General features: G+C 35.2%; 1 protein-coding gene and 1 long non-coding RNA gene across 2 annotated transcripts in view; one reads left to right on the forward strand and one right to left on the reverse strand.

Annotated features, from left to right (window-relative positions):
• The window catches only part of LOC138699576 (carbonic anhydrase 2-like), a 117,533-nt gene extending 100,507 nt beyond the window's left edge, over positions 1 to 17,026 (forward strand). The window contains exons 6-7 of the mRNA XM_069825575.1: positions 6,229 to 6,456; positions 9,855 to 17,026. Of these exons, the coding sequence (XP_069681676.1) occupies positions 6,229 to 6,456; positions 9,855 to 10,067 (441 nt within the window). The 3' untranslated portion in view covers positions 10,068 to 17,026. The remainder of the gene's footprint in view (positions 1 to 6,228; positions 6,457 to 9,854) is intronic.
• LOC138699578 (uncharacterized) overlaps positions 1 to 23,835 on the reverse strand; it is a 177,811-nt gene that overhangs the window by 146,955 nt on the left and 7,021 nt on the right. The window lies entirely within an intron of this gene.

Consider the following 23,835-nt stretch of genomic DNA (forward strand, 5'->3'; position numbering starts at 1 on the left):
AATTCAGGTTTTAAACTTGAAACTTCATGTTCGGAATTTTTAACTTTGTTAATTTTATTGTGTTTTATCACACGCAAAAAGAATATTCAATTACAAAGGAATCCGCTCCTTACCCATTACTGTTATAAGCTGGGTAAACCCCAGGCTTGTAATCAGTAATGCGTCCTTAAGGATTAGAGGAATGAAGAAAATCCACGACCTTCCGGTTTGCAGCGTAACGCCTTAATCTCGACGGCTCCACATAGACTACTGACATAGTTTTAAAATTCGTATCACTTTTGAAAGTCGATTTTGTAAACAGAAAAAAAACAGTATTGGAGAATGTTACAGTATTCATTCATTTAAAGTTTTCTCCCCGAAGGTAGGTCTTTCATTGCAAATCCAGAATTTTCCAATCTTCTCTCTTTTCCGCCTTCCTCTTAGTCTCTGCATCGATCCATATATCTTAATGTTGTTTATCGTCTGATGTCTTCTTCTGTCCCGAATTTATCTCCCGTTCACCATTCTTTCCAGTACATTCTTTACTACAATATATTACAGATATTTGAAGCAAATTTGTGGACAATTAATTACGCCTATGTACAAGTTGGAACAAAAGTCACTACGCATCGCTGAAGACGATCTCGGATGCTTAATAGTATATTATGAAACGAGTTTATAATACACTCAGGGACAAAAAAACCGGACACTTCTATATTTGCTTGTATTTTGTTGCCAATTATTTCAAAATGAAACAAAACCCATTTAAACAAAATAATGTTTCATTTAGCACCTTATACGACAACATTAAAAAAAAAAAAACTCAGATGAGAAAATTTACAAAAAATTACAAAGGGCGTATAACTATGGCATCGTTTGGTCTAACTGTTTTTTCATTTTATGGTGCCTTAAACATTAAAAACTCTTTTTAGTAACGGGTATTACCCCCTCTGGCTTGAATAACTGCATCCATACGTCTTGGCATGCTCTCAATTTGGTTAGCAATGTCTTCTTGAGGAATAAGTTCCCATTCTTCGCCAAGTGCTCGCCTCAACTCTTGTAACGATTCTGGTCTCGGTCGTCTATTCTTAACACGCCGTCCCAGCATGTCCCATACGTGTTCAATTGGGTTCATGTCTGGACTCCTTGCTGGCCATGGAAGAACATGGATTCCCACTTCTTGGAGATAATCTCCGACCGCATGAGCAATATGCGGCCGTGCATTATCATGCATTAAAACAAAATTATCGCCTACAAATTGGCCAAATGGCACAACATGATCAGCCAAACATACATTTATATACCTATCAGCTGTTAGTCTTCCATTTTCAACAAAAACCAACTCTGTACGAGCATCCGTACATACTCCTGCCCAAACCATCACTCCACCACCTCCATACGGCACATTTTCGGAAATGCAACACTGTGAAAATCGTTCTCCCGTCCTTCTCTAAACTCTTTCACGTCCATCAGGTGAGCACAGATTGAAACGGGACTCATCGGTGAACAGAACACAGCTCCACTGTCCATTTCTCCAATCTCTGTGATCATTTGCAAAACGCAGTCGTTCAATTCGATGCATCCTGAGAAGTCTGGGACCAGTTGCAGGTCTACTTGATATCAGTCCACTTGCTTCCAACCTCCTTCTAACTGTTTTGGCCGAAATTGGGCGTCCATGCATGTTAACAAATTGCTGGGCTACACTAGTAGCTGGCAGGTTGCGCTCCCTAAGAACTCTCAACACCATATACCTGTCTTCATTTGGATTTGTAGCTCTTGGACGACCCGAATCTGGTCTTCTGGTATATTCTAGGTCTCTCTATACCGTTTTATGGCATCATGGGTTGTGCTTCTAGCCATATTCATACCATTTGCAATGTAACGTACACTGCATCCATCATCGTAAAGGGCTACAGCTCGAGCCACATCTTCAGGTCGCATCTTGTTTTAAGACAAATGTTACAACCCCACTTAAACTCAGAAAATGTAAAAATAAAGAAATAACGAATGAACGATAATGAAGCACAAAATGGTTGAGACAAAATTGTTATAGCTGAGACTCCTAAAGCAAAATTGGAATATTTGGTTGTAATGGCTTGTTTATAAAACAAAAAACAATCAACAATGTATACACGTCTCCATAACAACAGATGGCTACCATAATATTGTATGAGAAGATAATGTTTTGCAAAATACCAGCAAATATTAAAGTGTCCGGTTTTTTTTTGTCCCTGAGTGTATTATAGTTTATTGCATGATTAGGCCTATACGTACGTGAGTTTCATAACTTTTACGAATGTAATTTAATAATTGTATAACATTACAAATGAGTTTCATACGCTATTTTATTGTACGGCAGCATTATAAAAGAATATTAGTAAAGAAATAAAATCAGATTTGTAATGATGAGTAGTTTGATATCATGGCACAGCCTAGTATATACAGTCACGAAGCTCAATACGTAGTAAATATGCATCCATAGATAGTTGCTAACCAATAGGATCGCTACTATCGCCTCATTACAGACATTGCGAAATAGTACCTGCACAGTCTATTGTTCCTAGTACCCTCATAAATTCAAGCTTCGTGACTGTATATATTAGGCCTATACTGTGATCATGGTCTATGAAGAAAGAGGTTGCTATGACAACAATGATGTATTAAATATTACAGCATTGGCAATTCGTTTGAAAATGTTAACTTCATGTTACAAGTTATGCCTTCTTAATAGAAGTCATGACGTTTTAGTTGCCACGATAATAAGTATTTTACAGCATTAGTACGATAATGTGGCATATTATGCACACAGTGTCTGATTCAAATTAACTTCTTCAAAGACATTTTCAATGCCTGCTTTTATGTCCCTGACTATAATTGAAATGGGTAAGATGTACTCATCCTGCCTGTGGTAAGACATAGGCTATTTTTAATCCTTGGAATGGAATTTAAATGAGGGGGGGCACGGATGGCCCAGCACTGCGACCTGTTGAGATCTATTGCTCTAACCCTCGATATGGAATGAGTTGCGTGCCATAGATCCCCTACGCGCACCAACCCAACCACATGACTCGCTAACGACCGGTCCCTACAGCCAACAGAAATCCATATACCATTCCTGCTTCGGCAACTTCCCCCAAGGCCCCCCTGTCGGTCCGAGGCGAAACTCCTCCCCCGAGTAGGTCCGTCTCGGGTGCTCGTTGCAGAAGCCATCCAACGTCGTTTAGCTACATTCCACGGAGGCCGGTCGAGAGAGCCAGTAGTTCCGGGAGGAAACGGGATGATGAGGAAAAGATGAGGAAAGGATGATGGAGGAGGAAAGAAAGTGGCGAAGATGAGTGGGGTTCCAATCGCCTGGTAAAGTTACCTGATATTCTTCCATAGGAGTGAGGGAAAAAACCGAAAAAACCTCACCCAGGCAACTCGTCCTGACCGGGAATCGAACCAGGGACCACTGGGTTCGGCGTTAGACTCCCTAATTCCTCAGCCACAATGGTGGACATTTTTAATCCTTAAATCGATCTTTATCCAAAATACTAACACTATAGGATTATACCTCAATGGATCATCCATTCGTAATAATGTATTTTTACGAGAAATGTTAATTCCTTGGACAATGAGTTCGCTCTACTACGTTTATCGCTATATCTGCCCTACTGTGTTTTAACAAGGACTTCGAGAACTTAGACTGAATCCGCATCGAAAAGTACCTACAACCCGGTATACGCCTATAATAAATTTTAGCCACTGGAGTAGCTCAGGCGGTAGCGCGTTTACCTACTGTGTCGGACGTGGAATCGAATCCCGTTTTTCGACTATCAATTGCATGGTTGTCTCGAGACTAGACCTTCTTGAATGAGGTAGCAATGATGAGGTAATTAAAAGAAGGCTCCACCCTGTCAAATTTAAATGCGAGAAGTATGAAGACAGTAGTGAAAAGAAAATATCAAAATTGTATTTCAAATCCCTAATATTCTTATAATCACAACCATGCTCACAATGACAATCACGAACTGCTTAAATGTTTCACGAAATTACATAATTTATAGGGATTCGTTGGATCTTCTGTCACTTTTTTGCATGCAGTCTGTTTGTCCGCCGTCCTTTCCAGCGATCTCGTCTAAACCTGCTTTAACTGAAGATTTTCTGATACATATAAGCATGGCCTGAGAAATAAGGCTGTGATAGAGTTGAAGAATATTGTATTGGATGTGTTTTGAAACAACCAACTGTAACACAGAAGTGTCATAAAAGGATGACGTAATGAGTGTTGAATAAGAGCAGTGAAACAATAGCTACTGTAACAGCTCGTTCAAACTAAACTGAGTAGGCCTAATTGTTACGTAACTCAGATTCACGTGCCAAGTTATACAGTATATGAAAATATATTAAAAACTATATTATGTATGTCTCCTGCAGTATGGCATAATAGGGCCACAAGTGAATTCACCTGTAACTTCTACAAATTATGAGAATTATGTTCCACAAAATTATGGTCTACAAATTCTTACAATTATAATTTATTACTCCACACTCAAAAATTATAAGTGAAATTATCACTGTATTTTATTTTTATCTAATTTAACTGTTTATGATGTAGTATGTCATACAATTTAACGAAGTGCACTAAAATCAGAAGGAAAATAAACTACGAATATTTTGAAATATTACAAAACTGGTAATTCCGGTGCTGTTATATGGTTCATAAACGTGGACATTGGCTACACGATAGCAAAGCGCAAGGACTTGCCAGAAATGTAAACTGTTTACCATCATTACAGGATTAAAGTTAGTCTACTATAAACTCAATGAATGAATGAATGAATAAATAAATAAATAAATAAATAAATAAATAAATAAATAAATAAATAAGAAAGTAAGTAAATAAATAAGTAAGTAATTAAATAAGTTAATAAATAAATAAATAAATAAATAAATAAATAAATAAATAAATAAATAAATCAATAAAGGAATAAGTGAATAAATAATTGAATGAATAAATGAATGAATGAATGAATGAATGAAGAATGAATGAATGAATAAATAAGTAAATAAATAAGTAAAGAACTAAGTAAATAAATAAGTAAATAACGAAGTAAATAAGTAAATAACTAAGTAAATAACTGAGTAACTGAGTAACTGAGTAAATAAGTAAATAACTGAGTAAATAAGTAAATAACTAAGTAAATAACGAAGTAAATAACTAAGTAAATAAGTAAATAAATACGTAAATAAATAAATAAATAAGTAAATAAATAAATAAAACTTCATAACATTCGCGACTAGACTAGAGTGATGTGAGAACTCGAGTTAATTCGAAGCTATTCGAACGGACTGCTGCTACAAATGAATGAACTAAGAGATGAATAAACATGTGAATGAATGAATGAAGTGGTGAACAAATGAATTAATAAACAAACGAATAATTGGAATTATAAGTGAATGAACGAGTAAATGAACGAAGGGAAGGATTAACAAATTAATGAACAAACAAATAAGTGGACAGAACGAATGAATGAACAAATATATGAAGATGAATGAATGAGTGAATGAAGGAATGAATGAATGAATGAATGAATAAATGTACAAAGTTATGAATTAGTAAATGTAAGGGATAAATGAACAGATTAACGAACAAATGAATGAACAAACGATAGAACAAACGAATTAAAGAAGGAATAAATGAATGAATAAAATAAAAAATGAACGAATAAGTGAAGAAATAAACGAAAGAATAGTTGAAGAAATGAATGAACGAAATAATTAACAAGCGAATAAGTTTATGAACGAACAAATCAATGAGTAGTAAACGAGCAAATGTATGAACACGCGAATGAATAACTGAAGGAGTGAATACATGAATGATCGAACAGTTAATGAACAAAGGAATGAACGAGTGAAAGAAAGAGTCAACGACGAACAAACAATTTAATTAATTAGGCTAATTAACGAATGAATGAATGAATGAATGAATGAATGAATGAATGAATGAATGAATGAAAAAATGAGCGAACAAAATAAGGAAAGAATGATCGAGCGAAGTAATGAAATAATTAATGGTAAGATCGTACAGATCATTAGGCCAAAATAGGTTCTTTCAGGTCCTATCAAATATTCATGTTTTGTTTAGTGAACATGAAGGGGAAGTTGGCTTTGGTTACCACTGTGCTTTGTTATATTATTAATTTTAGTTCGTTAATTTCAAGCCAGCCGCCTCTTCAGGAGGAACTATAGGGGACGGTTGTGTTGCAGATAATAGAGACAGAGAACCACGTGTACAAGGAGATAGTGGAGCAGCTGCCATCCGTCACGCAGCCCGACACGCAGGCGCTGCTCCAGCGACCCATAAAGCTGGCGTCCCTGCTGCCGGAGACCAAGCACCTCTACTTCACATACAACGGATCCCTGACCACGCCACCGTGCCTCGAGGTGGTCACGTGGCTCGAATTCAAGCAGCCCATCCTTCTATCTCACCAACAGGTGAGTCTCATTCCCTAATTCAAGCAGACACGAAATCTCCCATTTAAACAGAAGGTGAGTCTCAATCTCCAATTCAAGCAACGAAATCTCCTGTCGCGCCATCAGGTTGGTTTTATTCTGCAGTTTAAGCTAGCAAACCTCCTTTCGTAGCAGGAGATCGGTATCATTTTTTCGCTCAAGGAGTCCATTCTCCTGTCGTACCAGCACACATCTCTCTCTCCTATTCAAACAGTCTATCCTCCTTCCGCACCAGAAGATTGGTCTCGTTTCCTAGTTGACGCAGTCCATTCCCTTATCATACGAGCACATCTGTCGTCTCATTCTACAAGTACATGCCTCAATACCGTTCAAGCAGTTCATTCTACTGTCTTACCAATACATCTGTCTCATTCTCCCTACAAGCAGTTTATTCTCCTGTCGTACCAGCACGTCTAAATCTCCCGTTTAAACTATCCATACTCCTGTTGTACCAGTATCTGTCTCATTCTCTCGTTCAAGCAGTTCATCCTCTTATCGTATCAGCAGATTAGTCTCATTATCCCGTTCAAACAGTTCATTCTTCTGTCGTGCAAGCAGATATGTCTCATTTCCCTATTCAAGCCAATCTGTCATCCTGTCCGTTCTCCCGTTCAAGCAGTCCATCTTATCGTACCAGCAGATTAGTCTCATTCTCCCGTTCAAGCAGTCCATTCTCCTGTCGTGCAAGCAAATATGTCTCATTTGCTTGATCAAGCAATCTATCATCCCGCCGTACCAATACATCTATCTCATTCTCCTGTTCAAGCGGTCTATCGTCTTATCGTATCAGCAGACGAGACTTATTCTTCAGTTCAAGTAGTCCATCCTCCTGTTGTGTAAGCAGATGCCTCATTTTTCTGTTAAAATAGAGTCAATCATACTGCCGTACCAATACATCTATCTCATTCTCCCGTTATAGTAGTCTATTCTCTTATCGTACCAGCAGACGAGACTCATTCTCCCGTTCCAGTTCATCTTCCTGTTGTGCAAGCAGATGTTTGATTTTTCTACGCAATCTATCATCGTATCATAACAGCACATCTCTCATTTTCCCGTTCAAGCACTCCATCCTCCTGCCGTACCAACACGTCTCATTTTCCCGTTCAAGCACTCCATCCTCCTGCCGTACCAGCACATGTCTCATTTTCCCGTTCAAGCATTCCATCCTACTGCCGTACCAGCACATGTCTCATTTTCCCGTTCAAGCACTCCATCCTCCTGCCGTACCAGCACATGTCTCATTTTCCCGTTCAAGCACTCCATCCTCCTGCCGTACCAGCACATGTCTCATTTTCCCGTTCAAGCATTCCATCCTCCTGCCGTACCAGCACATGTCTCATTTTCCCGTTCAAGCATTCCATCCTACTGCCGTACCAGCACATGTCTCATTTTCCCGTTCAAGCACTCCATCCTCCTGCCGTACCAGCACATGTCTCATTTTCCCGTAACCGTAGCGCTGAACCGATTCTCAGCCGAAGCGGTACCATAACGCGTGAGAATGGGCTAATAATGAGCAAGTTGTTTTCTTTGTGCAAACGATGTGAAACAACGTAGCCTATATAAGTAATAGCTTTAATAGTTTAAACAATAAAATTATTTATAATTTATACTTTTTTTAAATTTTAAATATATCAACCGGATCTAAAAATGTCAACACTCTTAAAAAGAGTACAGAGTTAAGAAATGCTTCTCTGAAAAATAAATTACAAATAAAAACTTTTTTTTTCTAAAAGAAAGATCTGAAAGAATGCATACCTTATTCATTGTAGACCTATATAGGCTAGTACGAAGATCATTCAGAAGAGTTTCATGTTCCATTCCTACGACAACTTCATACTGATGGTATGTTTTACAATGGCGCTTCAAATGGGATTTTCTAGCAGTGGTAATAACTTTCCCACAAACTCAACACTGTGCCCCATTTTCTACCACAGAAAAATGTTAAATGTTATGTTTTATTTAACGACGTTCGCAACTGCAGAGGTTATATCAGCGTCGCCGGATGTGCCGGAATTTTGTCCCGCAGGAGTTCTTTTACATGCCAGTAAATCTACTGACATGAGCCTGTCGCATTTAAGCACACTTAAATGCCATCGACCTGGCCCGGGATCGAACCCGCAACCTTGGGCATAGAAGGCCAGCACTATACCAACTCGCCAACCAGGTCGACTCCACAGAAAATAAATAATCACTTTCCCATAGAGGATTCAATGAGACCTTGAGCGTTGTTAAATATCACCCATGCTAGCCATATTATAACTGATCCACAAAAGCTCTGTTTATAAACGACATTGGTACGTATTTTAGTTACCTTTTTAAGTGACTGTCGATAACTGACTTTAGTGAGACAAAGTCGAGAGCGCCTTGAGGTTAGACAATCTTCATAACATGTACACGAATTATAGCACTGAATACACGCGGTGAAATGTACAAGAATCCGTAGGGCGGCTAGTGATAAAATATTGCGTTCACAATTTTGTGTTCCAAAACTGAAGAGAACTTTAAAACATTAGTCAAAATTAATGGGTTTAATAGGGCTATGTCATAATTCTAACGTCTCACTATCAAAAAGACAATGCATAAATTCAAAATATATATCAATAACAATAATAATAATGTTAATAATGAAACCCTAATTATTTTATTTCAGTTTTCTCACCACGTTTTTCTTGTAGGATATATAATTATAGTATGACACACATTATAACTAAAACTGTGAGTTTAGTCTGTGAATTATTCTACTTCAGAGTACTTTAGTTAAAAGTACACTGAAGTAGAATAATTCACAGACTACACTCCGGTAGTAGCACTATACACACACCATACAAAAATAAAAGCTCCAACAGTGAGAAATACTGACACCTGTAAACTAAAATGTAGAATATTTCGTACCTCAAGAACGCATCGACGCATGTGACATCTGCAGCATATATCCACTGTCCACTTAACGCCTTGTGCTCTTCACGAGTCATAAGCGGCCAGCTACAGACAATTTTATGCTGTGCATGTGTGTCAAGTCGTGTAGCCTCCTTGAAAAGAGCACGACTTTCATGTGAACGTACGTTGCCAAATTTATGCAAGAAGTCCATGAAACTTGCGGGAAGTTTAAACTACTCGGTCCAGATATTATACATCTCCAGTACGTTAATACAACATTAAATAATAAAAATAGCCCTGCATTAACGGAAAAAGGTGTTCACATACTTTTATTGACGCACCGCCACTGAGAATGCACCTCTCTGATTTAGATCATCAAAATGAGAGCCCTGATCACCAGCAATTGTTTAATTTCTGTTCCAGGGAGAGCATCACAATACTCGTATACAATATCCACAAACTCAGTTTAACAGATATTTATCATGCAATGATATTCTCTTCAGGTTGATGCTTTCCGCAGTCTGAAGTCTGCGGAGGGCCCCATGACGCACAACTTCCGGCCCGTCCAACCCCTTAGTGGCCGTCCCGTGTGGTTCAACGTGGCTGACGACTACACAGCCGAGCCTCGCCAGCGGGAAAGCTCTGCTGAAGCTCCCAGTATGAATTACATATTGGCATCAGTGCTCGTACTTCTGATCACTGCGTTCCAGTGGTGAACTGATAGTGCATCAGGACTCTGGAGGGAACCAAGTGGCCAATCCGTCGTAACATCTCTTATCTAGTACAAATATAAATTGCCAGTTCTTGAGAGCAGAAAGTGAATGAGTCAGTGTGGCCCATCAGTCTTTACTCAAGTACAAGTTACAAATTTACAAGTGTAGCCTACCACAGTATTTCCTACAGTCACACTGTTACAACTCAAACCTATTTTACAAGAACAGACCATGGCTTTCCAAAACATGTCCTTTTTTATATACTGTACCATGTTTATTAGGAAACTGGAGTAATCGTCACAGGACACAACAATTATTTACTTAGCATTTATTCATAAATGATTACTCGTTTCTCTTCGCTAGATTCTGAGTCATAATAGTGGCAAATATAGAACCAGTTATTAGCACGGCCCAGGTCGCTATATGAGAATTTTGCTAAGTATCAAATTCAAATGAAAATCATGCTATAATGGAAATGGATTGCAAGTTTGCCCCTCTAACTATTAGCTACCTGTTAGAAAGAGTTTTCTTCGAAGAATACATGGTACTCTGCAGAGAAAATATTTGTCAGGCCAGTAGCTTAGTTATGGTGGAACAATTACTGTTATGTTTTTGAAAAGTTATGAACTTCTAATCCTATTCAGTTTTATTACTTCCATTTATAAGTTGCTAAACCCTTCTTTGATTGAAGGTATTTTGCCAGGCAACTTACCTCTTTTTAAAACAAAATTAAAAAAAAAAGAAAGCTCCAAGTTTTAAGGAAACACGTCGTTGGTGTTTGTGCAAAATGTCGTATGTTAAAATTACAATTTTTCAGGAAAGGGAAAAAACTGAATATTTTTGTTGGTTTCAGATCAATTACTTTGAAACTTAAAATATTACCATAAAAACACATCTTGTGATATTATGCAATTATATGTGAGCACCAAAATAATGCATGTCTAGAGGGGAAAAAATTGTTTGAAGTTTCTGACATATGACATTTTGCACGAACACCAACGACGTGCTGTTCTTCAACTTGGTATTTCACACCTATCGAAAGATATAAATAACAGGAAAAATCTAAGGCGTACTAGCCTCAGCAAAATGCCGGATGTGCGGCCACCGCGATCACCTGAAGGATACTGCATACAACGACCTCTCTTAGGTTCAATAATTCAACCTTTCTCCAAATTAAATGTTCTTACAAGTGTGAAGTTTTAGTAGTAGGAACGCAGCAGTAATGTACTGGTTAATTTAAAATAGGCCGATGCCTACAATCTGTTTTAGCCCCTCAGATTTACTTTTTGTGGAATTCTATTATCAAGACAATTTTGCAGCATTTTATGTGTAACTTGTAATTGCGTAAAATAGGGCCTGATGTCAAAGAATTCGCCGAGAAAATCGTGCATAGAGAAGAATAACCATCACATAAGTATATTTATTTTTTTCTTTGTAACTTATTTATATTTATTCCCGTCTAGTAGAAAGCCTCAGCCATTGCCACTTCTTGCCCTTTCCTCTCCACGGCCCTGATGATGCAAACAAAGTGAAGTTAGCTACCTACAGTATTATTTTACGTAGATGTGTGCAAGTGTGCGTGTGTTTAACAAAACGAAGAGCCGGAACTTTGTAAATGTGTGAAGTTCTTGCAACCAAGTAGACATTGTGAGCGTGTGACTGAACACCTAACTCCTTACAGACGCTGTCGTTCAGAAGCGGGTTTCTTTCGACTATTACTGTCGGTGTAAATATGTAAAAAAAAAAAAAAAGAAAAGAAACACAATATTTAGAAGGTTCTATCATCATCAGACGAAAAGGAGGCGACTATTATCAGTATCAAATACTACGGGGAGCTACTGAAGAAAATGCTAACTTACTGAGATGTAAATAAACAGATTTTAAGAAGACTCAAAATAATATGAATGCGTATAAAACATCGTCTGAGAACTCAGTTACAGAGTGCAAATGAAAACAGGGGAAAAGTGTGATTACTTTAAGATGAGATCAGAGGGCCTATGATACTAATGTTAATTTTTTAACAGTTATGCCACATTTACAATCTGTCTGGAATAGACAATAAATCAATATTATAAAAGAATATGACATGAGTGGAGATGTTATCCCATAACAACACTCCAAAATAAAATAACAATGTTTCAAATAGATGTAGTAAAAATGAATGGAAGGTCAAGAGTATTGGTCCTTTTAAGTATTCTTATTTTTTTACTTATCCAGCAAATTTAATGCATAAGGATAGGGATGTTTGCTTAATCGGTGCAGGTATTTTTACTGAACTTACACAGTTGAAATGTTTAGGTAATGATGAATGACATCATTACGGATATACTATGGAGCAGTGACAATGGAACGTAAAGTTGTAGACTGATATCTCTGCAGTATTTTAATGTTTGAGTTGCTAGCGGTTGGATGTCTAGATTGGCTTCAGTATGACTTTATAAACAAGAAGTTTATTTTCTAATAACAATTTTGATTTGAGACCCAATAACCAATAGATTTTTTATGTTTTCAAATTTAATTCTTTGCGTTTAGTTTCAATATGTTTACGCCATGTTAATTGGCGATCTAAATTCATACCTAAATATTTAACATCGATGTTAAATAACTCAAATTTAAGTATATTAATTTCAGAGAGTATTGTGGTTATCCTTGTGAAAATTTTGCTGTTATTTTTATCATCTTAAAAGTACTGAGTTCTTTTTTAGAAAATATACTTTTTGAAAATAAATAAGTTATGATTTTCTTTGCAACCATCTACATTTTTTTATTAAACTATTTATTTTTTATTTTATTTTATTGAGTTATTTTACAACACTGTATCAACATCTAGGTTAATTAGCGTCTGAATGAAATGAGTCCGGGGTCCAGCACCGAAAGTTACCCAGCATTTGCTCGTATTGGGTTGAGGGAAAACCCCGGAAAAAACCTCAACCAGGAACTTGCCACGACCGGTGCCCCGACCGGGATTCGAACCCGGGCCACCTGGTTTCGCGGCCAGACGCACTGACCGTTACTCCACAGGTGTGCACTTATTAAACTATATTAATATTCGTTCACAACAAAGTTTTTATCAAAATGACCTGAAACCAAAGTTCAGAAATCAATGCAATACTATAGATAAGCTGTAAAAATTCCATGCTTCTAGCTTTCTTAGTTTCTGGGGGGGGGGGGAGAAAAAAAAAGGTACATATGTTCCGAGAAAATAAGTGACAAAGTAAACACTAGAAAAGCGTAGGTCTACATTTTCAGAAACAAAGAATACTAAACTTGTTTTGAAAATTCACAACAAAGTCAGCCATTACATTCTTCAATAATGCCGCCAACTTATGAAACAAACATTTAACTACAAATCACGCCAAACCACAACCTTTCTTACCAAATATTTTCAGAGATATTTATATTTTTATGCAATAGTGAGGGATGAGAAAAAATGGCTTAAACATAAAACTTATTACGTAATTAAAATAATCTACAATGCAAATTTTGCAATAGATTATATAAGCTAATTACGCATAAAATTCCAAATATTTATTTGGGGCAAAAAATAAATTTTGAATTTTTTTTTTTTTTTCAAAATTTGAAAAACCATGATGTTGCTCAAAGGGTTTATCTAGAAACTAACCATTTATATTTCTTCTGAATGACAAGCTTTCATTGGTTTCGTCTCTGAAGTATCAATAAAGAAGCTGGGTTTCAAAACAGATCGCTAATGACCGTATTCATGCATTCTTTACTATTCTACATGATAAAGCCTAACAATACCTTATGCACTTTCAGAACACAGCTGAACTAAACTTCCAGCTGAGTCGGTTCAATTATGCAATGGCCTCTCATTGCAGAAAACAAGAGATCTGTGATGCAGCGTATGTCTGTCCTCATTGCTATGCAGTTGTTACGAGTAAGCACAGTTACGTGACCGAAAGGCATTTTAGAGAAATTATCCTCTTTATCTTGCCTCATTCCAGCTCTGGTGCTAATTCATTGCTTACGTGTCCCACGAAACGTAGGCCGTTTCACATTGATTGGTATACTAGCTATATCACTAACTTCTCGTTGTATTCTGCACCAATGATATGGATAACTGTGATCCACATGGAAGCGGTGTACTGTGGTAGGGGAAACAGACTCCACTGAGAAAACCTGCCTCAACATTGCCCATATTCACCACAAATTTCATACGAACTTGCCAAGATTTGAACTTAGGTCTCAAATTATTTGGCTAATAAAGTGTATCGGTATGTTTATATCAATATAATCAAAGAATCAGTATCTATAACCCGAAATAGAAATATAGGGGGATTATAATGTAGTATACTTCTCCACGTATTATCCCTCGAATGTACCATAAACGATCATACAAGGTGTTTTTATTTTCATTTTTCAGCTTTTATCTCGGAAACAACGCGTTTGCGGGAATGAAATTTTGAATAAACGTTTCTTCATTTGAAAGAAAAAACAATGGCGTTAGTTATTTTTGATTTACTGGAAGTAATCAAGGTCATTTTAAGGTCAACGCGTTTGCGGGAATGACATTTTGAATAAACGTTTCTTCATTTGAAAGAAAAAACAATGGCGTTAGTTATTTTTGATTTACTGGAAGTAATCAAGGTCATTTTAAGGTCAAATCAGTTTTTTTACATGGAAATCCAAAGCTTTTTGATGAGCTTCCGGTTTTATGCATAAAAAGCAAGGAAATTTTGCATTAAACATTTTAGTTTGTAATAAAATATTTAACAAAATTAAAAAACATTAATGCACGGTAATACTTTGAAAAATTGTATCTTAATCAAACCTTGTTCCTATAACGGAACTAATAATCATTAAAACGAATGTTTATGTGAATAGTCAAACAATATAATTATGATTAAGATGCAATATTTCAAAGTATTACCTGTGTACTAATGTTTTTCAATTTCGTTAAATATTAAAAAAAAAACAAAGGTTTGATAAAAAGACAAAAATTGTTTATTTTTGTGCGTAAAATCAGAATCTGATGAAAGTTTGTGCCCACTGCAAAACAAATTGACATTAAAATAGCCTTGATAATCTCTATTAACTCAACAATAACTATCATTGTTGTTCACTCAAAATTACATTCTCGGCAATACGTTGTTTTCTAGATAAGTAGCTGCTAGAAATAAAAAAACAATCTGGATGGGTCTCATTAGTATCCATCTAAATAAATTGCTTACAGGCGTTAATATTGTGACCATCGCTGATGGAAATGCATGCCCATACGCAATCGCCAGTCAAATTGCTTTTGGCGCTGAAGTAACTACATCGGATATGTAGACCTACTGAGGGCAAAAACCTAGTACCTACATCATTTCGACAATTTATCTGTAAAAGAACTCCACACTTCATACGTTGGTTTTTAGCAAAAGAGTTAATCTATACTAATAATAAATCTATAGCCGAAATTTTTCTGGCAATTTTCGATTTTCCAAAAATAATTGGTCCTAACATATATAATTAATCACCCTGAAACCGAAAATCGCTTTTTTGAAATTTTTGTTTGTAGGTCTGTCTGTCTGTCTGTATGTTTGTTACCTTTTCACGCGATAATGGCTGAACGGATTTCGATGAAAATTGGAATATAAATTAAGTTCGTTGTAACTTAGATTTTAGGCTATATGGCATTCAAAATACATTATTTAAAAGGGGGTTATAAGGGGGCCTGAATTAAATAAATCCAAATATCTCGCTTATTATTGATTTTTGTGAAAAATGTTACATAACAAAAGTTTCTTTAAAAATAATTTCCGATAAGTTTTATTCCTTGAAAAATTTTGATAGGACTGATATTTAATGAGATAAATGAGTTTTAAAATTAAAATAACTGCCATCTAAGGCCGTGTAATGAATTAAAAAACAAATGACTTCGTCTATAAGGGGCCTTGGACAGCAACAATCGAAAGCTATGAAAGATAGCCTACAGATAATGTTTCTGTGTTTGTATGAAGTAATATCGGAAGCTAAATTAACCGATTTGTATAATTAATTATTAATTCACCATTGGAAAGTGTAGTTTCTCTAGATGGACATAATGCTATAATGTTATTACAGTAACTTCTGAGTGAATCAAGGACAGGTAAGATTAAAATAGCTTCTTATGCACAGAAAACTTGATAGGCTATTCTGTACATTCGTTTCCTGTATTTCCTAAAATAATTTTTGTGACCAAATGAGTGGTCTCTGGATCAAAATAATCGCATGTTAATTATGCAAATACAATTTAAATTAAGTAACATAATAAACGATTTACCCTTATATCAAACACGAATGTTCCCTGGATCAAATGTCCTATTTTAATTATGTAATTACTTTATATTTATTTCTAACGAGTGCAGCGGAGCGCACGGGTACGGCTAGTTATGTTATAAAAATTATAATTAGTACTAATTAAAATTATACATATAAATAACAATCCAACAGAATATAATTGGTGCGGCTATTTTAGCACCAAATAACTAAACAAAGCTGATTGGTTTACGATATCACGTGGCTATGGATGCACAGAAGCACTCGAAAAATTGGGGTTTCTAAATAAACATCGTCCGTGGAATCTGTGAAGTGAAAAACAAGCCTTCTGCGCATGTAGCGTCATGGCTGGTCCAATGAGTAGTCAGGGCGCGAAAGAAATTTAGTGGGAGAGGAAACACAACTGGCTTGAAGAAAGAGAAAGTAAAGGGAAGGTAGCAGACTTCTCCCTCTCCCGAGTGACGTTATGTGCGACCATACTTCACAGAGTCCACGAACGGTGTTTAGCAGTTGCTGTGGTCTGCTGAAAGACACATTGTTAATTTCATCTTAGTCTAATGTCCAGTGACCAATCCACCCTGTCAATTTAACTTTCAGTGACTTCATATTGCCGCAGTTGATATAGTTGATTTGTTTCAACAATGTTTCTTATAATGTTACAGTGTGTTAAATTTTAATACAAATAAATTTTGTAAGTTTTAGCTAAACTTGTATTATTTATCTTCCACATTAGTGTTAAGTGCGTTAGTGCAAGTTCTCTATATGCGAAAAGAACTTGTGCCTTTGTATGTGAAACGTCTATATTCTACTTACAACGAGAGAAATAGTGTACGGTAACGTTTTGACATGAAAAATTTAGTCTTGTGTCATTCGTGATACCTTGGAAACAGATATTTAAGATAAACTTCCTGCCTCGTGATTATCTATACGGTCCTTCTGCTACATCATCTATTTAATTTTCTTTGAGTTTCTCCACACGATCATCTCCCTTGTATGGTAGTTATTAGGCTACGTCCATTTTCGGCTTTACCCCCTCAAAATTCTTCCAAGTTTCCTAAACGGCGATGAAAAATGGAGTGAGACAAATGGTCAACAGCTTACGTAGGTTCTTCATCACAGTTCCAAATTTTCTTGCAAGGGCGAGTGATAGCGTACATTTTAATTATTTCTCCTCAAATTTCACTTTCTTCATTCATTACGTCATTCCACACGGTCCGTCTCGCTCCAATATAGTATGTATACTTATTGGCTGGGGTATACTTATCCTGCCTGTTGCAGTGTTTATTTTTTAATAATTTAATCCATCCTTCTCTAACCTAAAAATAACATAGCCTAGATACTAAGAACAAAGCTATTGCAATCCAAGGCATTTCACAAATCCCCTGTCGTTTATTTGTTTTATTTACACGAAAAATTCTGTCCATAATGACCAGATTTTTAAAAGCTATATATTTAAACATTTCACGTTAGACGTTATCTGTCTCTTTCATAATTCGCATAAAATTCTGTATTTCAATTTATAGCTTTCGAGTCGAAAGGTGTGAAACCATTAATTTTATACAGTCGATCATTGTAGGAAACGCCTTATTTTACTTAAAATAAAATTAAAAATGGTGGACTTAATATCCCAAGGTTATGTTATGCAGACACGTTCATCGCAGAAAAAGTATAATTAAAAAGCTTCACGGAATGACGTGTTACTGGATAGGCCTATGTACGCATTCTGTTCGGTAATTAAAAATAAAAAGCAGGCAATAGAAATATCAATTACCGAAGCTGCAATTAAGTCAAGCTATAACAAGCACTGTTTTCTTAATAGATTTCGTAGACTTTAAAGCAGTAAAAACCAAGGCCACTTGAAATGAAAATAATCTGATTTCTTTTGTTTGTAAAAGTAACGGTACAAAACTCGCGTGTTAACGTTAAATTGAAACTAAAATAAATTTTGTATAACTCCTGTTATAACTTTTATAGCGATTTTATGTGTTCCCAAATGATTCAGGCTATATTTTCTCTGAAGTGTTTAGAATTGCGTTAAAGTAGAATAGTTATACAAGGTTTGCAGTCTTGGCAGATTCTGTGAGATACTTGGCGGTTGAGGAGGTTATTTCAAGCATGTCAGTTTATCTTGTAATTTACCATTCTATCACTCCTCCATTATATCCATATCTTCTGTAAATTAAAAGGGACGTTGTTAAATAAAAATTATATTATATGAACAATACGTTTTTATTCAAATAACTCAAACTTCTGGGCACGATAATTTCAATATCAATGCAGTGCTATATAACGCACATTAAAAATTCTATATTTAAATTAACACATAATTGTCTGTTTACATATTTTGAGAACCACATTTCTAAATGTCGGTCTTAAAAATAATGAATTAAAGCTACAAACGCACTTGCAACATGCTTGTTTGAAATAACCGTGTCCTGTATAGCCTCTGAGCCTCAGATTTCATTTTGATGTGGAATTAATTCTTTTGTCTATTTATAAGACGTAAGTCACTTGCACATAACACCACAAAGTGTAGTGGACATTATATTACGTTACTTACAACTTTGTCTCAAGTGCCTCTCTCATACGAAGTATGTCTCACGACATAGGCCTACTACATTCATTAGCGATCGATCTTTTTAACGGCCTTTTGAGATTTGGACAGTGTTGTTAAAAACCGAATAAAATAGAAAAAAAAAACACAATATTGCTCATAAGTGCGTATAATGTATGAGAAATTAATCCACATCTTTAGACATTTATTAGCTCCAATATGGTTTTAAAAATGCGGTTTAATACTGTTGAATATATAAAGGCTTTGTTTTAAACGTTTAAAACCATGCAAGAATGTTTCATTTGATTCAGGATGTCACGCAACTTTGGATACTGGAAAACAACACCAAATGCATACGCTTCAGGGATTATGACAAAACAATAAACTGGATCAGTGGTCGTCAGCACTCGCTGAAATGGGTAACGGGTAAGTAGTGTATCGTACTATGCCCCATCCGCGGGTAAGAGGCTAGCCCGAGGGTGCACTGTGCTGATGACCGCTGAACTAGATGTACCCAGAGACGTCTAGAAGACAGGTTACTGATCTATATAAAGCCGGACCAAAGACGTTTTATCTTAAAACGTTTGAGCCGGACAGTGCTGCGCTACTATAATTTACTCAGTCAAACCAAAGAGTCTAGTTCTAGTGGAATGCGTCCTCGATTGGAAGTGTGGAATCTTTTCGATACAAGACATATCAATGGTAAGACAGAGATAACTTGTAAATATTGTAAGACTAGTTACCATAATGTTCTGGCATCCGGACTAAAAATAACATCATATCAGATGTGGGCTTTGTCCTCAGTCTGTTAAACGAGTAACTTCGAATGATATATCGCAAATAAAGAGAACAAAAAGAAATATGTCAGAAGTTAATTTACAGCCTATTGATATACCTTCAAGGACATCATCTTCATCTACTCAATCATCAATACCTTCTGAGTCTTCTATCAGTGAAGAGCTTACGACAAATTCACCACAACCCTCTCATCCGGACATGCGGATACACATAAAACAACTTTTAGTGGAACAGACAACACCGTTGCTAGCGTTTATAGGTTATGTGTCTTTCCCCGCATTGAAATTGTACCAGGTATTAAATGGTTTAAAACAAAGGTTTTTCGTATTTTACCAAACATACACAACTGGTTTTAAACATCGGCGCAACTCTAACTGCTAGCAATATGAAACGAAGGCAGGTAACATCTGCCTGAATCTTTAGTTTCATTTACCTAATAATAATAATAATAATAATAATAATAATAATAATAATAATAATAATAATAATAATAATAATAATAATGGTGGTGGTGGTGGTAATAGTAACGTGGTGATGATGATGATGATGATTATTATTATTATTATTATTATTATTATTATTATTATTATTATTATTATTATTATTATTACTATTATTATTATGAGGACGAGACAAGGAGAAAGGGAAGATACGACAAAAACGTTCAACCACAAAACACATCACTGGAGGTTGTTCGGTATTAAAGCATCTGAAATTCTCCAACCAACATAATCATGTATAGAAAGTGCATAAATAGTTCCGAAAAAGGTAAGAAATTTACTACGATGGATACATCGTATGTCTTACTCAGATATACACCATATGAATGCTCGACAATAATATTCTAGTATATAAACAATTCATATAATGAGTCTTCAGATCAGAAACGGTACCAGTTCGAATATTCTGTTTCACAAAATAAAATAAAGTAAAAGACAAGAATTTTCTAATTGGTACAATTTCAAATGACTTTGCTTTCAGCCATAACATGCAGTCAACAGAAATATCAGAAAACCGGTGGAAAAAATTTTGGAAGTTAATAGACGACACATAATACCTCAGAATTATTTCAAACATAGGCATAGGCTAATTTAAAACTTCATATCTGCAATAAAATTACTAGATTTAAACATACCCAAAGACCACTTTACCTATTTCATGCTTGTTACGGAGAATATCACATTAATATTAATAATATGAATACTATAACTACTACTACTACTACTACTCAGGGTTGCCAGATTTTACATCTACCAAAGAGGGACATTATTTTTTCATTATAATATACAATATTTACGTTTTGTTTTAAAGAACGAATAGTATGAATATGGGTAGAGCTGACATTTTCATGACTACAAAAGAAATAAAAACGAAATAAAAAATATTCCTTTATATACAGTTGAAGAAACTAATATGAATCTTAAAATTGAAATTTTAATTAAAAAATAAAAACATATTGAAGATACATGTTTTCAATACAAAATAATATTTATCTGGCTGTAAGTTACATCACGTTTCTCTGGCATCTTTCTACAAATAGCCTATGTTATGCCAAATTATTAACTTAATGACTTAATGGTAGTTGTGACTCATAGATTTCCTCAGCTGTTTATTATTAATTCTAAAGCACATATTCCAAAAGATGACACTAAATGTGACAGAATATTTAAATTTCAATGTTTATTTCATAACAATAACATAAAATTTACTAAAACCTGAATTCATATTTATTATTGCTCAAAACCCATAATTTAACATATCGTGCAGTATACATTTTTAGAGGTTCCTACATATTTATTACTGGACTTTAGCATTTTCAACAAGCTTTTTTTTCCATTCTCTTTGCCATGCATTTGGGATGAACGTCTCTTTTTAAATGTTTAGAAATATCATAATTCACCACTGAATTAGCTGTTACAAACCTTATACTTGCCAAAATATTTGTTTTTTTCCAATATGAAAACCTACATTGTTAAGGACATTAATTTAAATTTGTTGTAATTATTTAGGCCTAGAACAAAATAGTTATTAGCAGGGAAAGGATTTATATGTAAATACATATTTACTTATAAAGCTAATATAATTTATATTTTGCATTATCTTTATGTTTCACAATGTGTAGGGTTGAAAAATCCTACTTTTATTTTCCATATTTTTCCATATTTTAGAGTTTAGTACATATTTTCGTTAATTTCCATATATTTTCCATATTTCATATAAAACAGTCCATATTATATTAGGTTTAACAATAAAACAAAACAAAATTCCATTAACTTTTAAAAATACATTTCAACAATAGAGATTTAAACACATGTTCAGTAATCCCTTTAACATCAGAGTTATTTGAAAATTAGCAGTCCTATCAACAATGGGAAAGTAAGTTACAAAACTGTATTAATTTAATTTAAAATTTTTAACAGACTTCAGTTGTGCAGCTCAACAGTTAAATGCCAGTCAGAGTACACATAGGTTCAGTTTTGTAAATCATACTATAAAGACGGTAAATATGCCAAAAGTACGTCATTCAGTCAATTTAAAATCAAAACTAACAAGTTACATTTCAGAATTTAAAGAAGATGGTTTATCAACTGACAATAAAATATTATTTTGTAATTTGTGTCAGTGTGCAGTATCATCTACACAAAAGTTCCTGGTGCAACAACACATTACAACTAGTAAACATCAGGCCAACAAACAACTAAATTCCAAGCAGAGACAATTGTTTTTAACACAACCAACAACATCGAATGTAAGATCTGAGTTTAACATCGACCTGTGCCGTTCTCTCATCTCTGCTGATATTCCTCTCTACAAACTAAAGAATAAGGTCTTCAGGGAATTCCTTGAAAAATATACTCAACATACAATCCCGGATGAGTCAACACTTAGGAAGACGTATGCTCCATCCATCTACGATGAGACAATACAGAAGATAAGAGATGAAATTAAAGATAGTTCAATTTGGGTTTCCATTGATGAGACTCCCGACAAAGAAGGTAGACTTGTTGGTAATGTAGTTATCGGTTTGTTAAGTGAACAATATTCTGAACGAATTCTTTTACATTGTGATGTTCTAGAAAAGTGCAATAACAAAACTATAGTTAAACTGTTCAACGAAGCTATGGGTATCCTGTGGCCAAAGGGTATTATGTACGATAATGTGTTATTCTTTATTAGCGATGCTGCCCCTTATATGGTCAAAGCTGGACAAGCATTATCTGTTGTATATCCTAAATTGACTCATTTTACTTGTGTGGCGCATGCATTTCATCGTGTGGCAGAAGTGGTCAGAGACAATTTCCCTAAAGTAGATTTGTTGATTTCATCAGTGAAAAAAGTATTTCTCAAAGCTCCCAGTAGAGTTAACGTGTTGAAAGAAATGTACCCTGAAATTCCATTGCCACCAAAGCCAATTTTAACTAGATGGGGTACATGGCTAGAAGCAGTTGAATATTATGCCGAACATATAGACTCTATTAACAATGTTCTCCTTGCATTGGACTCTGAAGATGCAGTCTCAATTGATACTGCGAAAACAGTTACCTGTGACATAAGTGTGAAGAATGACTTAGCTCACATTCAGCATACATTTTCATGCATCATAAAAACGCTCAAAAGTCTCCAAAATAGGCACCTTTCACTATCTGAAAGTTTTGAAATTATAAATAGTACTGTGGAACAACTGAATCGTGGTAGAGGTAAAGTTGCAGATGCAGTAAGAGCTAAGGTGGACACTGTACTTTAAAAAAACCCTGGATATGAAGAACTACAAAAGGTTGTTGCTGTGATGAGTGGTGAATCAACAGTGAAGATTAACTTGGACTTATCCCCAGCAGACATTGTGAAATTGAATTATGTACCAGTTACTTCTTGTGACGTCGAACGCTCTTTTAGTCAGTATAAATCTATCCTCAGAGACAATAGAAGAAGATTCACTTTTCAGCACTTGAAAGAAATGTTTGTAACCTATTGTTATGGTAACAGACAATAAAAATTGTGTTTTGTTGAAACTACATTGGAAGATAAGGTACGTCCATTATATTTTTTGTTTAGTTTGATTAAAATGTACCAATATTTAACGTACATAGTCATTTTTTTATAATTTTAAGTCCATATTTAATTCCATATTTTGGTAAAAATCCATATTTAATTCCATAT

This window comes from Periplaneta americana, chromosome 5 (genome assembly GCF_040183065.1).
Source record: "Periplaneta americana isolate PAMFEO1 chromosome 5, P.americana_PAMFEO1_priV1, whole genome shotgun sequence".
Taxonomy (NCBI): Eukaryota; Metazoa; Arthropoda; class Insecta; order Blattodea; family Blattidae; genus Periplaneta; species Periplaneta americana.